The sequence below is a fragment of the Takifugu rubripes genome, chromosome 16 (genome assembly GCF_901000725.2).
Source record: "Takifugu rubripes chromosome 16, fTakRub1.2, whole genome shotgun sequence".
NCBI lineage: Eukaryota > Metazoa > Chordata > Actinopteri > Tetraodontiformes > Tetraodontidae > Takifugu > Takifugu rubripes.
Window position 1 is genome coordinate 10,587,685 of NC_042300.1, and position 13,679 is coordinate 10,601,363.

A 13,679-nucleotide genomic window follows, 5' to 3' on the forward strand; every position below is an offset into this window, starting at 1 on the left:
AAAAAAAAAACAGGACGTATTGTTGCAAATTGTCTGGCCAGTCGTTTTTTTAAAAAAAGTAAACGCTTGAAGCACTAAACATTGAGACGTGCGTGCGTAAAACTGTGATTTGCGCCCCTTGTGGCGTCAAAATATCACGTGCAGGTTTGTGTTATTTAGAGAGGGGAAACGGAAATTAATAAGGGTGGTATTCAAAATAAAGGCATATATTAACTTTCATGATAACTATCATGATACTACTGCTATTTATAATCTAGTGATCATAATAATGAAAGTGAAGACAATTATATCACGAATTACAGTCTGGATGTTTGGTATTATGTTTAGTAATAGAAAATTGAATACCGGTATACAGTGCCAGCATTCTCTTACTTTGAAACGTCTACCCAGAAATAATTTCTCTCATTATCACTAGCTATCTTCTGCTTTTGTAGCTGGCTGATTACGTCAAATATTGCGTTATTGTTGTTAAATGCAACAACGACACAAACATATTGTTTCTTTACTTTAAAGGCAACCAGGAAAATTAAAGGTCTGGGGCTACAGAGTCACCATTTGTCACCTAAGTAGAGGTGTACTAGCTAACGTTGCGAGGTAAGTCATTTGAGTTAACACTGCCCTCTTAGCAACAGTCTTTATGGCGTCGACATTCTTTATCCATTTTTGCCACGTACGTATTTAAGCAGTAGCCGTTACGTGAGTGTTTTGTGTTTCAGGGCCTTACTTCTTCCTTGTTCTATTTCACTGAAAAATAAGCTGTTAACAGTTTTTGTCTTGTGCTAAGCTTTGTTGACAATCCATATGATGCATTCAGGTGAGCTCTGGAAATTCATATACTCCCCAGTCATAACTAGATGTATCTGCGTCGCACAATTCTTAAAAGATTTTTTTTAAAAGCAAACTTTTATAATCATAGACATGTATTATATGACCTATAATCAATTTTGAATAAGTAGTCAATGTAATTCACTAATTGTCATCATCAATCATAATGCATCACTGACATCTCCAAGTCTACAACCTTTTGACTCTAAAGAACGCAATTATATCTAGCTTTTTTGCTATTGTCACTCAAAGCTGTTCTAAGAGGAATTTTTTTTTTTTACTAGCTGTTTGTTCCCACGATGGGGAGGATCTTCTTGGATCACATCGGCGGAGCTCGCCTCTTCTCTTGCGCCAATTGTGACACCATTCTGACCAACCGAGCTGAGCTCATCTCAACGCGGTTCACTGGAGCCACAGGCCGAGCTTTCCTGTTCAACAAGGTATCTGTCAGCAAAGTTTAATCCAGCGATATTTAAAACACTTGCTCACCCATCCCATAATGATTGCCACTGCCATTTTAGTTGTGTATGTCTGTGACATACTTCAGCCTTTATATTGATTTAAAATAATCATTGATTTGGTTTTTGCCACTATGGATAGACAGAATTTTACTAGATCTGTCACTTAAATTAACATTAATGTATTGATTTGCAACTATTAAAAAAATAGATATCTGGACTTCACACTACAGTATCTGACTGCTGGTTTCCAGGTTGTGAATCTGCAGCACAGTGAGGTGCAAGACAGAGTGATGCTGACGGGGAGACACATGGTGCGGGATGTCAGCTGCAAGAACTGCAACAGCAAACTGGGCTGGATGTACGAGTTTGCTACAGAGGAAAGTCAGCGTTACAAGGAGGGCCGTGTCATCTTGGAGAGAGCGCTGGTGAGGGAGAGCGAAGGCTTTGAGCATGTTCCCTCTGACGACTCATGAGTTTCATTGTGTTGCCACCGTGATGCTCAATCCATGCAAACAGCAGCAGCTCCTCTAAGTGTATGGATGGTGTTCCACTCGTGATCAGAGCTACGACAACTGTTTGTTCTGTGCACCATATTTATAACGTCAACTGTGGACATTTTCTCGTAACTTAGAACATCTGTGATTTGGTTCAGTGGTGGATAATGACACCATTTTCCCAACCTCTCTGCAGCTTCTGTTTGTGCCCAACAGGAAGTGATGTTTGTAAAATGCTGGTGAAATAACACTTAGCTCCTGCAGTTTCTGCTGTGCAATACATTTCCTGCTCTTATTTACTGTGACACTATGCTAGAAATCATTCCAAATAATATTAAAATTACATTTGATTTTGCAGCCTCTATAGTTAGCCTCTAGAAAAAAGTTTGTTAATAAGAAACAGAAAGAGAGGAAATATTAATGGTGTTATCAAACCCAAGTCAAACCTGTAGGTTTTAATAACAGTAGAGGCAATGGAAAAACGAATAACTCCACTTTATTTTGTATTATAAATGGTGATGATGAAAACACGTCTTTTGCATTCAGTTTGTTGATTTTATTATTAAATTATTATATTATTTTAAAAACCAGATTTTTTTACACACACTTGTGATAAAAAACGATCCAGGATAGAATACATTTTTATAATATGTATTCATAAACATAATGTAATATACCCACTTTTTGTATGAATTGCTAAATAACTGGGATATTCATCTATATTGATATTTCTCCAGTAGCCCAGAATTGACAAACAGGGCCAAAGTACAAACTATTTATTAGTGTAAAATCTTGTGTAAAAGTCAAATTTTTATTTTAATTTACACTATATAAACAGTTTTAATTATACAATGGCGAAACCTATGGATCTAAACCATTGAAAAAACTTCCCACCACCGTTTTATTATTTGCAATGGTTTAGATGAGTATAAAGGCAAGGTTTTGTTTTGTTTTATGCTGCATTAATACACGTGTTTCTGTGAGCACGAGGAAACGCGTGACAGTAAGAACAAAACAAACGCTCCTCGTGAAGTTGACTCGTGATGCATCATGGGAAATGCAGGAACTTAGACGTCCCAGGCAGTAGCGAATGAGACGGTTTCCCGTCCTTATGTCCCCCTTTTTAAACCTATATATAAGGAAATTTTAAACAGCTTTAACAGCATGTAACTTGAAAAACTGATACGTGTCACCGGGACGAACACAAACCAGAGCAACGATGGCCGCTGGTGAGATTAAACAGCGAATTTTAACTAGCTTCATAGGCTAATATTCTCGCTGTGCCTGTAGTAATATCACCGTTATCAGCAGACGATTACAAAACACAGGATTGATAAGTTATATTCTGCATAAGTTTCTGTTTAGAATTTGCTTAAAGAATGCTGCGCTTGATTGTTTCTCATTGTTGCACACGGTCATATATAATACGCAGGAGTAATGACCGTTAGTTTAGTTCATATCTACTCGACCGTGACATTTTCTCCTTATTTCTTCTCAGAAAATGTGAGTGTGGTCTTCAAGCTGTACTGTCTCACAGTGATGACACTGGTGGCAGCTACATATACAGTAGCACTTCGGTACACAAGAACAATCCCATCAGGAGATCTGTATTTCTCCACGACTGCGGTCTGCATCACTGAGGTCGTTAAATTAATACTGAGTCTGGGGATGCTTATAAAGTAAGTGATTATGAGGCTGTTGACAGAATTCAATTAACTCATTTATGACGTCTACGGGTATGAAATGTCCTTACTCAGTCTGCACTCATGTATGATGCCTTGTGCTTGTTCACAGACAGCACTAAAGATTTTGCACATTCAAATAAATGAAAGCTAGTTTCATGAACGGGCATTCTCTGTGCTTGGCAAAAACCATGCAGTCATCTCAAGTATCCAATGTGAAACGTAGCAAATGTGACTAATGTGTATAAAATCAGAAAATAAATTCTAAATGACAGGTAAAAGTTAGAATGAGAAAAACAAATGGATTAACTCAAGCCCCGGAGAGTGTACCGAATTCATTCTTATTTGTGGCAAAAAGGGGTAATTTACTCCTCATAAATGTTTCTTTATTTGTTTTGTGTTCCAGAGAAACAGGAAGTCCGGTCAGACTGAAGAACGCCATCGTGGAGCATGTTTTCTGCAGTCCAAAAGAGCTGCTGAAGCTGAGCGTACCCTCAGTAGTGTATGCGGTTCAGAATAACATGGCCTTTCTCGCCCTGAGTAACCTTGATGCTGCTGTTTATCAGGTACAAACTGAACGCTGTCGTAGTTTAAACAATGTCCAGGTGTGTTGAAGAATCTGTTCTGCTTCCCACAGTTATTACACACTTTATAGATCACAAGGCAGATAAGAGAAAAGGAATAGATATTAACTGGCACTTATATTATAGAAATAGAAAATATTAATTTACTCTTATTATTTTCAGGTAATTATGTTTTTCAGGCCAATATTAATGACAAATAAAAGAAATTGACTTCCGTCTGAATGCGTTTCCCTTTGCAGGTGACCTATCAGCTGAAGATCCCGTGCACGGCGTTGTGCACCGTCCTCATGCTGAACCGCTCTCTCAGTCGACTGCAGTGGTTCTCGGTATTCGTGCTCTGTGGGGGCGTCATTCTGGTCCAGTGGAAGCCGGCAGAGGCCTCAAAGGTTCTGGTAGGTGTGGTTTGAGTGAAACTATGTAAAAAGTAGCTCTGATTTATTAATTATGCCCACTGGCTCACTGTCACGATTCAGATTTTCAGCAAATATCTAACATCAAACTGCAGTTGATGTATCCTTCCCCGTTTTCAGGTCGAACAGAATCCTTTGGTGGGCTTCGTTGCCATTGCTGTCGCTGTCCTTTGCTCAGGATTTGCAGGTATAATAAAGAAGAAGTCATTATTATCACATAATTCTTTCAAAATCATTCTGGAAGTGGCTCTAATACAGCCAAAATCCCGAAAGCTTTAAACTTGCGGCCACTGCTGAGCCAGTGACGCTGCCTCATGCCCTTTCAATATGTAATGCTGATATTGTTGTCTTTTTTTGATCAAGGTGTGTACTTTGAGAAGGTGTTAAAGAGCTCCGATACATCTCTGTGGGTGAGAAACATCCAGATGTACCTGTCCGGCATCGTGGTCACCTTGATTGGCGTTTACGTCAACGATGGTGAAAAGGTCCTGGAGAAAGGCTTCTTCTTTGGGTACACCTCCTGGGTCTGCTTCGTAGTATGTAAGTGTAATAAAGCAAAAGTATTTTCTACAAATGCTTCCTCCGTGTGACTTTACCCTTGCACCTCCAGTCTTGGCCAGTGTGGGTGGCCTATACACATCTGTGGTGGTGAAGTACACAGATAACATTATGAAGGGCTTCTCCGCTGCAGCCGCCATTGTCCTGTCAACCGTTGCATCAGTCATCTTGTTCGGACTTCAGATAAGTACGTCGGATGTCTTTTAAAATTGTTACGTTACTGATGTATTTCTGCACGGGCTTAAGTTTCCAGGCATAAAAACCACATTTTTTTGGAAATGTCTGAGTTGATCTTTCTTACACAGCGCTGTCATTTGCTTCTGGAGCCATCTTGGTGTGCGTGTCCATCTACTTGTATGGGCTCCCAAAGCAGGACACGTCCAAGCTGAGACGGCAGGACTTGCCCCACGATTCCAAAGAGAAACTGATCATGGTGTGAGCCTTGAAGCTTTTACATATCTGCAAGTGCGTGTTTATAATTCCATACAGAACTGTTACTGCTCTGTAATGACGAAGGTTTTATAGCATTTCCAATGTGCAATGTTGGTGTCCTACGTTCTTATATTCTTGATTCTGAATGAGTCCGAATCATAAATGGAGACTTGAAATAACCACAGTTGCTGACTGTATGTCTAATTTAGTTTTTACAAATCCTGTGTGTGATTTTTATTTTCTCCCCAAATGAAATCTGTTGCATGCGTTTCTATTAAAAGTGATTTTTAAAGTGTGATGACGTCACAACTGTTACTGACTGTAAACACATCAACATCCTGTCAAGAAATGTTGACAGCGTAGTTTTCATTCCAAGACGCCTGGTTGTAAAAAGAAACATTTTTTATTTAAACTGAAAACTTTAACTTTACAACCGTTTTGACATTTACATTCTTTCAACTGGTGTGATGCCCAAGATCCTCATCCCGTTGGCCAGGACTGAGCGTGCCCCGCTGAACAGCCGCAACCTAGCCTGTTGTGTAAAACCAGCAAGACAGAATTATAACGCCTCGCCGTAATGTTTCAAGCTTGAGGCAGTTTTACATTTAAATCAAACACTGTACCTGTGCAACCTCCCGCGAGCTTCCCTTCACTGGTAACTCTCTGTGTGCTGAGGCAATCAGGTGACTGCCAGTGATGACAGATTAGCCCAATTAAAATGCAGCAAACACAGATACATATACACACACACACACTCCTCTCTCCTACCTGAGCTTCAGTAAAAAGTTGACCAGATGTTTGGGCTGCAGATCCTGAGCTGACTGGTGGAGCACCTCGTCATAGCTGCAAACAAGGTGCAGATGAATCACGCCTGCTTTGGTCACAGTTGACTGCTGCGTGTAATCTAAGACGTGTTCGCTGACCGTAGAAGGTGCTGCAGGACGGTGATGCTCGTGCGGTCGAGCAGGAGGGATGGGTCAAATTCACACGCTCCTGCCGCTTCGCTGCTCCGCATCAGGCTGCAATGACAACATTGTGACAAATGCATTCGAGTTAAACTGGTTTAAATCCTATGAGTTTCAACTTAAGGGTGAACCTGCAGAGTCGTGCATGTGTGTACTGCAGAAACACTCCCGTGTCCCCCTGAGCCTGCAGCACCCGGTCCCAGTCAAACGTGTAGTCTGACAGCAGAGGACCTTTGAAATCCTGACAGAAAATCCAAAAAACCCATCAACACAGATGATCGCAGATGCATGACAGTTAAATCTAAGCAGTTGTGCTTTGATGTCCCAGTTTACCTGGACGATGAGAGCAGTGATTCCCACTTTCTCTGCTGTTTCTTCTGGGTTCTCCATTTCCTTTGTGGCTGAAGGCAGAGTAATAATCATCCTTGACCCTTAATACAAACTTTTTAGCACCAATCTTATGGATATTCATTGATCTAATTATACTATGAATAAAATATATATTATTAATTACAGTTAAACTGAACCCAGTAATGCATTTAGCATCAAGTTCCCCTCAGCTACTTTTAAGAGAAGGCGAAGACAATATAAAACCAGTAAAAGAGTAACAGACTGGCTGCGGCAACAATGCACGTCTCTTGGTCAAAGGTCAGCCTTATCCTGTTTGTCTTTCACATCAAACAGCTGATCAGGTCAAGTCTGTAAATTAAATCCTGAAGGTGGGGCGGATTTTACTTTTAGACTGCTCCATGTTGCGCAGCATTCTGGTTCGAGCTTCATCCAGCACGTCCTCCAGAAACACCACCTCGCCACTGCGGGTTTTCATGCCCCGCACCAGACCAAAGGGCACATGCTGACATCTGAAAACAGAGGAGACATTATCTTCAACTAAAAAGTATAAGTGCAAGCAGACTATTGCTACCTGTCTGCCCAGGGATGTGCCAACGTGTGCAAAAGCTGGAACAGCTGGCTGAAGTGGTTCGACTGGCTTTTGTCCGTCTTGAAAGGAAATAAAGAGCAACATCAACGTTATCCTGGCAAGAAGAAATCTACGTCCGGACGCAATCACAGATCAGCGGCAGTCGGTATTTATCCTGTGGATGTTTCATATCGGTTTACTCACCACATAAATCATCTCATCAAAACTGTATTTGTTCATCCTGTCGATGGCTGCAGCAATGTCTCTGAAATGGGATAAGACATATTATCCCATCCCTGCTTCCGAAGTTCAGTCATTTGTTGGAAGATTGGGCTTCAGAGTTCAAACCTGGTGATGTAGAGACTGGTACCGTCGCTGCGGAGCAGCGTACAGACATTGCTCATGTCTCCATCGGGGGAAAGATCCACGACGCCGGTTCCTTTACTGTAAATATGCAGTTTATCATCGAACCATCAGCAATCAACAATCACCAGAATTTAGCAATTTGAAATAAGCCTGGTTACAGTCAGATGCGAAAACGCCCTTCTGTCTCTTTATAATACTTCAAAAGGGATATGAATATGCAACGGGCATAGCCGAATGGCCTCTAGAAGTGTTTATTAGCGTCACTCACACACACACACACACACACACACAGTTACATACTCTGAGGTTTTCAACAGGCCTCGTCCCTGCAGCTGCTGCAGCACCTCCTCCACTCCATCTTGATGACAAGACTCCCCTGAGTAAATATCAAAGCGGACTCCTAATCGCTAAAATAAATCAAAGGAGGGTGAGGATATTAGCTGTTCTTTACAACAGATGAGCTTATTCTGGGAGGTTTCCTCCTCATGCATTATGAGCTGTTACTGTGACCAGATGGAGGAACCTTGTAAACACGTTGGTACTCCTCCACTGTGATCTCTCTGAATTGCTTCCATAAAGACACGGCCTCGTTCTCGTGCTGCTCCAGCCGTCGAAAGAAATCTCTGGCCGCCTGCTTCATCTGCTCATTGTGCTCTGCTTCCTGATTCACTGTAACATAAACCTGTGAAAAAATATATATACTGTACATAATAGCAACTTTCCAAAATGACATCTCTACATCTTTCGGCAGGAAAAAACCTCAGACTGCACAGATTGATTGCACTTCTCAGATAACTTCAGTGTCGATTTACCTCAAATAAGTGCTGTAAGGGATTCTGTTTTAGATTCTCCTGAGATCCATATTGGTCAAAACCGGCTCCCAACAAGCCTAAAATCACACGCAGCAAACACTGTTCACACACTGCGGAGCTTTCAGGTCCCAACCAGACCAAAATGCACTCACCAAACTGCATACCCCAGTCTCCAAGGTAGTTCATTCGAATAACGTTGTTTCCGAGAGTCTGCTTTAGATTAGCGATGAAGTTGCCTGGACAGGGAAACTGAATTTCATAAACAGACCGAAACTGACAAATAATAACGTCCTAAAGTTAAAAAAAAAAAAAAAAAAAACAACAAAACAAGGCAGATACTGAAAAACCTCACCAATAACTGTGGATCGCAAATGTCCAGCGTGGAATTTTTTTGCAATATTTGGAGAGCTGCAACAGGAAAACACAGTGTTGCTCAGCAACATCCATGTTGATCTTGACGCCACATTAAAAGAACAAACATACCTGAACTCGACTAATGTCGTTCCTCTACTAAGAGACCTGAGAAGGTCACTGTTTAATCCAAAACTCTCATCATGGCCCTTTCCAAATGGTGCCAAAATTTTCTAAAGTAAGCAGATTAAATTCAGCAGGTGCAGCCAAAATTGCTCCTTCTGCCACAGCTGGAGAATAAGTGAAAAACCTGGACAAGTAGCTTGCGATGAACTTTGAAGTTGATCACACCAGATCCAGCAGATACAGCTTCCACCACACTGTCAGGATTTAACTGAATAACAAAAAGAGGACCTTAATGACAAATTACTACATATTAAGGGATCACTTCTAATAAATAAGAGCTTTTAAATAAGGACAAAACATTCAAAACTAGCTAAAACCTAAAAGTCAGTTTCCATCAATTCAACATGGGAGCCGATGCTGCAATTGGAAACAAGTGTGAAAACCCGTTATTAACACCAATAATAACACTGGTATCCCCCAGGGCTGCAGTTATCCATATAGTTATTCTTGATTAACAAAATCATATAAATTATAAAGAAATTGTTCCTTTAAAGGATCTAAACAAAAGATGTTGATTACACTTTTTCAGAGCATAAACAGGGGATCTATTATACAGTTAACAGTACAATATTCACAGCCTTTTTATTCACTATTATGTGTTATGAAATCACAACTTTGAAGAGGGATCTCACCTGAGAGGCTAAATGTTCTGTCTGCAGCTGAATGTCACCACTGGACGGTAAAACCCCCCGGACTCGTAATGTGCTGATTGACAGTTTAAAATCAGTAGTTTGCCTGAGGGAGAAAAGGTCCAGAAAGTTGTAACTACAGAGGTTTAGCACTAACAAGGTACCTATTGGAGAGGTCATGGTCAATGAAAACCCTTAACTGTTTCCTAAATACTGGAACTGCTGACAGAGCTGGCGTGATGGCATCCTCCGACTGTTGCAGCTTCTTGCCCAACTGTAGTTATGTACAAAATTAATTCCAATTAAAAACGTACATCTATTCTGGCAGGTTTACCCAAGACAATGTTGTCGTCACAAGGGTCAAAGCTGACAACTTAGTACTAGCCTGTCGTGTCACATTTAATGCCTTGTTTTACCTTTTCCGCAATTCTTTGTCTAAAGAAACACGCCATGCCGTTGATACATACTGTATTAAATTTGTTAGAAAAACTGGCATTAATTTCAATGAAAACACATCACATGTTCATTGCTGCTATTGCACTTCCGCCTTAACTACGCCACTTCCTATTTAGCTGACCAATCAGGAGCTTTAAACCGCATTACGCGTTTTACGCAGACATGGTGCGCTCGATTTCATTCACGGCATCTCTCGCCGGTGCGACCGGCTCCGTATTTCATTGATAACCGACTAAGTTCCAGTTTAGAGGTGCTGCTACTGAACTTTAACATTTACATCTTTCTTCCCCAACTATCTTTAAATACTTGGAACGCTAGTATGTTTGGCACTCTTAGAAATACTGTGAGCTTATCACAACAGAGAAATCCTCCATTTAAAGAGCACTCTTGCACTCACCCAGTTAAAACCTGCACATGTTCAGGATACCATCAAAACTGAATTAACACTGAAAAAGGTGTGTAAACAGGTTACTTTTTTAATTACAGCTCTCGAATACCAACAGCAAATAAAACAATTATTTGATACAATGAATGAAAGTCAAGCAAAAGAAAAAATAAAGTACAGTGTATACAAACATAATATAGCAGTAATCACCAGTACAGTTTAAAACAATGAAGATAGGCCAAGATGCCTGCACTCCGGACTGAAGGCAGCCTTGATTAAATGTTCACTCCCTTTTTAGAAATGTTTGACAGAGAATCAACACAACTAAATTCTTCTCTGTAAAAAAGACAAAATAAAATATAAAAGGCCTTTTATGGAGGCAGGAGCCAGCCTTAATGCAGGCATCAGAACAAATCCAAATAAATATTGACATTTAAGAGGCAACTTGTCCTGGAGCCTTGAAGAGGATGGCAGCAGGGAGCCTTCCAAACCCTGGAAAACACAGCAAACTTTGATGGCACCAATTGATGCCCGAGGCAGCGAGTCCACATAGAGGCAGAATGGCACAGCTAGGAATTACGGCCAACTAGACCCGTCGAGTTCCTGGAGTAATTTGCAGCAAATTTATTTCTGCATCTCAGACGCCGACACTCAAGAAACATCTGTGGACAAGAAGACATTGAAATGAATGTGTGAGGACATTTTCATCAATATAATCATTCACATTAACGACTAACACGCATCTTGGACTTGAAGTTTTTAAAAATATTAGTGCTAAAAAAATTCTTATTCTAATTTCTCAACATTAAACTCAACTAGCTGAAGGGAAATAGGACATATTAAATTCTGATGCCTTTACAGATTCCCAACAGTGAACAAACCCTTCTCAGGCATTTACTGCTGACTCGGGTTTTATAATTAACTACTTACAGCTCGCTGGCTGTTCTTCAAACCGTCGCAACAGCTGATCATGTGTGAACTTGACAAACGCGTCATATTGCTCTGTTGGAGGAAACATTTTTGGCAAATGAATCAAAAATGCTCTTAAAGCAGTTATTTATAGAACTGAAAAGAAAAACACCACACAGACAGACCTGCCAGCTTTGTCGTCAATATCTCGTCGTACTCTTCACGGATTTTGTCTTCACGCTCTTTCAGTAGTCTTTCACAGATCATCCCAACCTGCCTGAGGGAGAATAAAGGTTGTTCTTTCCTGCTGGGAGATGTGGCAGCTGAGGATGTACCTGTTAGAGGAGAGATACTGACATCAAATGCTGAAAATGGAACATTTTTGGCACGTCGAGCACTGTACCACAGCCAGACTTTTCCCCGCACGTCTCATTTGGAAGGTGTCCTGCTTCAGTGTGGGTGCACAACCACTACAAAAACTAGGGTTCCTCATTTTACATCAATGGCAGCAAATGGTTTATTTTGCTGTCCATGCAGAAGCAAAAACACAAGGTGACCTGAATGGAACCACAATAGACATTTGCTGTGCTGACAAGGGAACTTTCCATCCCCTTTCCTAAGGTACAGACAGAGTCCATAGTGTATATTATTACTTGTCAGTAGACCTGGAAGCTACAAGGCAAAAAAGGCTGGGCTGGGGAGTGTGTGGGTTATCAGTTTGTGTGCAAAAGGGGTATATGGTATAATAAACCACCTTCATGGCTAGCATGTTCCAAAGCAGGGGTCATCAGCCCAGTCCTACAAGCTCAAAAATACAGTCGGGGTTTCTGTACTACCAGGCAGACAACTGCTTAAAAGCCCTCCTAAAAGAAAACTGGGCTCCCAGGTGTATATCATCATTTGTCTGTAGGCCCAGAAGGCCAGAAAACCTGGCTGGATTACAGGCCTTGTTGGACTCGGCTGATGACCACTGCTGTACAGCAGAAACAAAGCATACAAGGACTTGCAACAAAAACAAGTGGATCAAGCATTTCTCTTGAAGACCCTCAATGCCATTCACCTGGTAGAGCTAAGCAACTGGGAATGCTTTGCAGATCCAGAGGACAACAGCCATCTGCCTGCTGGAAAGCATTATCCAGGTGTCTCCTTTTCTGCAGCCTCTTGTATTCTTGCTTGATATTGTGTAGGATTTGCTCTAAAACACAAAGACATTTCTAAAATTAGGCAACGCACAGCTCAATATGCCAGACAACACTTTGCTGCAACAAGTGTACAACATTTAAAAGACAACATGGGATCCGTTTCCCGATTCTTTGCCCATCACTTCCATAATTCATTAAACTATGCCCTGCGAAATCACATGGGCCACACACTTTTTAAAAGTGGCAATGCTAACAATTGTAGTTATTTTGTTTGTTAATTTGCATCGGAAGTAGCGTTTTTACACAAAAGCCGGTACATGCTAATGCTATTAGATACTTGCTAACTAAATGTACTGCGGTGTCCAGACGGCGATACTATTTGGGAGCCAAAATAAGATGATATGAATGCGGTTTATCATTTATCTGCTACCTGTTGTAAGTCTGGACGACACTTCACCGAAGGGTGACGGCTCCATACGCAAATATTTTTGTGGCGAAGAGACAGGAGACATCATCGGCGTGCACCTCCTCCGTTTAGGCGAAGCGGGGTTCATTAGCGGATCAAAGTCCAGGGTCCGTTTCAAAGTAGCTCCACAAGCCATCACACCGAACTGTATTTAAAAAATTGTCTATCAGAAAGAAATTTGATATGAATCAGTGGAGGAACTGGGCCCTATGGCTGCGTGCCTTCAATGCTAGCTTGTGGCTACCGATTCCGGAGTTCACGCAAATAAAGATAATCTCGTCTCTGCTTGTCTTGTGCGGATAAATCTCATATAGCCGAAGTCATCCGCTATATCTAGATCTACTCTGAATTTTAAAAAATCCCAGCTAAATGTTGCGCAGCCCCGATGACAACAGATTTAGAAGCGCGACTCGGTTAAACAGTGGCGCAATAGCCCGAACTGCTAGGCGACGCAGTTGGTTTTGCGCATGCGCAGCAGTATGACTGCTTGTAGTTCTTTTTATCCTACTAACCAGTTGCCTTTATGTCCTTAAAAACTACATTTCCCGAAGGAGTTAAATGCGATTGCTTTTTTCAAATTTGCTGTCTGTAAACCAACACTGTACATAAAAAAAGTTTCGATTTCATTTACTGTAAAACCTTCACGA

General features: G+C 41.1%; 4 protein-coding genes across 5 annotated transcripts; 2 read left to right on the forward strand and 2 right to left on the reverse strand.

Moving 5' to 3' along the window:
- Nucleotides 1-379: 379 nt before the first annotated feature.
- LOC101073846 (protein yippee-like 5) lies at nt 380-2,313 on the forward strand. Of its 2 annotated transcripts, XM_029849758.1 has the most exons (4): nt 380-594; nt 785-814; nt 1,110-1,265; nt 1,538-2,313. In XM_029849758.1, exons 3-4 carry the CDS (start codon nt 1,125-1,127, stop codon nt 1,757-1,759), a joined length of 363 nt encoding a protein of 120 aa, XP_029705618.1. In that variant the 5' UTR covers nt 380-594; nt 785-814; nt 1,110-1,124; the 3' UTR covers nt 1,760-2,313. The 2 variants fall into 2 exon arrangements, with proteins under 2 accessions (XP_029705618.1, XP_003971856.1); XM_003971807.3 differs by lacking the exon at nt 785-814 and having other exon boundaries at nt 381-594.
- Nucleotides 2,314-2,825: 512 nt separating this feature from the next.
- slc35a1 (solute carrier family 35 member A1) lies at nt 2,826-5,744 on the forward strand. Its single transcript, XM_003971830.3, has 8 exons — nt 2,826-3,009; nt 3,279-3,459; nt 3,869-4,028; nt 4,286-4,438; nt 4,577-4,643; nt 4,820-4,996; nt 5,067-5,201; nt 5,320-5,744. The coding sequence occupies exons 1-8, from the start codon at nt 3,000-3,002 to the stop codon at nt 5,451-5,453; spliced, it is 1,017 nt and encodes a 338-aa protein (XP_003971879.1). The 5' UTR covers nt 2,826-2,999; the 3' UTR covers nt 5,454-5,744.
- An 86-nt stretch (nt 5,745-5,830) lies between these two features.
- rars2 (arginyl-tRNA synthetase 2, mitochondrial) lies at nt 5,831-10,247 on the reverse strand. Its single transcript, XM_011612201.2, has 20 exons — nt 10,091-10,247; nt 9,875-9,948; nt 9,678-9,780; nt 9,170-9,253; nt 8,992-9,092; nt 8,861-8,916; nt 8,661-8,744; nt 8,509-8,585; nt 8,220-8,378; nt 7,997-8,103; nt 7,679-7,774; nt 7,535-7,595; nt 7,334-7,410; nt 7,147-7,271; nt 6,745-6,812; nt 6,543-6,652; nt 6,370-6,465; nt 6,215-6,289; nt 6,070-6,133; nt 5,831-5,978 (listed from the first exon to the last, which is right to left on the reverse strand). Exons 1-20 carry the CDS (start codon nt 10,124-10,126, stop codon nt 5,892-5,894), a joined length of 1,740 nt encoding a protein of 579 aa, XP_011610503.1. The 5' UTR covers nt 10,127-10,247; the 3' UTR covers nt 5,831-5,891.
- Nucleotides 10,248-10,586: 339 nt separating this feature from the next.
- On the reverse strand, nt 10,587-13,506 carry akirin2 (akirin 2). The gene is made up of 5 exons (XM_011612202.2): nt 12,997-13,506; nt 12,485-12,619; nt 11,610-11,759; nt 11,446-11,517; nt 10,587-11,177 (listed from the first exon to the last, which is right to left on the reverse strand). Exons 1-5 carry the CDS (start codon nt 13,166-13,168, stop codon nt 11,167-11,169), a joined length of 540 nt encoding a protein of 179 aa, XP_011610504.1. The 5' UTR covers nt 13,169-13,506; the 3' UTR covers nt 10,587-11,166.
- Nucleotides 13,507-13,679: the final 173 nt, after the last annotated feature.

Bases quoted from the DNA above. Each gene is read 5' to 3' on its own strand.
- LOC101073846 (XM_029849758.1), top strand. From the start codon at position 1,125: ATGGGGAGGATCTTCTTGGATCACATCGGCGGAGCTCGCCTCTTCTCT. The intron at 1,266-1,537 runs GTATCTGTCAGC...GCTGGTTTCCAG, and splicing joins GAGCTTTCCTGTTCAACAAG to GTTGTGAATCTGCAGCACAG.
- slc35a1 (XM_003971830.3), top strand. The intron at 4,439-4,576 runs GTAGGTGTGGTT...CCCCGTTTTCAG, and splicing joins CAGAGGCCTCAAAGGTTCTG to GTCGAACAGAATCCTTTGGT. The intron at 5,202-5,319 runs GTACGTCGGATG...TTTCTTACACAG, and splicing joins CTTGTTCGGACTTCAGATAA to CGCTGTCATTTGCTTCTGGA.
- rars2 (XM_011612201.2), bottom strand. From the start codon at position 10,126: ATGGCGTGTTTCTTTAGACAAAGAATTGCGGAAAAG. The intron at 9,949-10,090 runs GTAAAACAAGGC...ACATAACTACAG, and splicing joins GACAAAGAATTGCGGAAAAG to TTGGGCAAGAAGCTGCAACA. The intron at 7,411-7,534 runs GTGAGTAAACCG...TTTCCTTTCAAG, and splicing joins TTGATGAGATGATTTATGTG to ACGGACAAAAGCCAGTCGAA.
- akirin2 (XM_011612202.2), bottom strand. From the start codon at position 13,168: ATGGCTTGTGGAGCTACTTTGAAACGGACCCTGGACTTTGATCCGCTA. The intron at 11,760-12,484 runs GTGAATGGCATT...CTCCTCTAACAG, and splicing joins CAGTTGCTTAGCTCTACCAG to GTACATCCTCAGCTGCCACA. The intron at 11,518-11,609 runs GTCTGTCTGTGT...TTCCTCCAACAG, and splicing joins ATTGACGACAAAGCTGGCAG to AGCAATATGACGCGTTTGTC.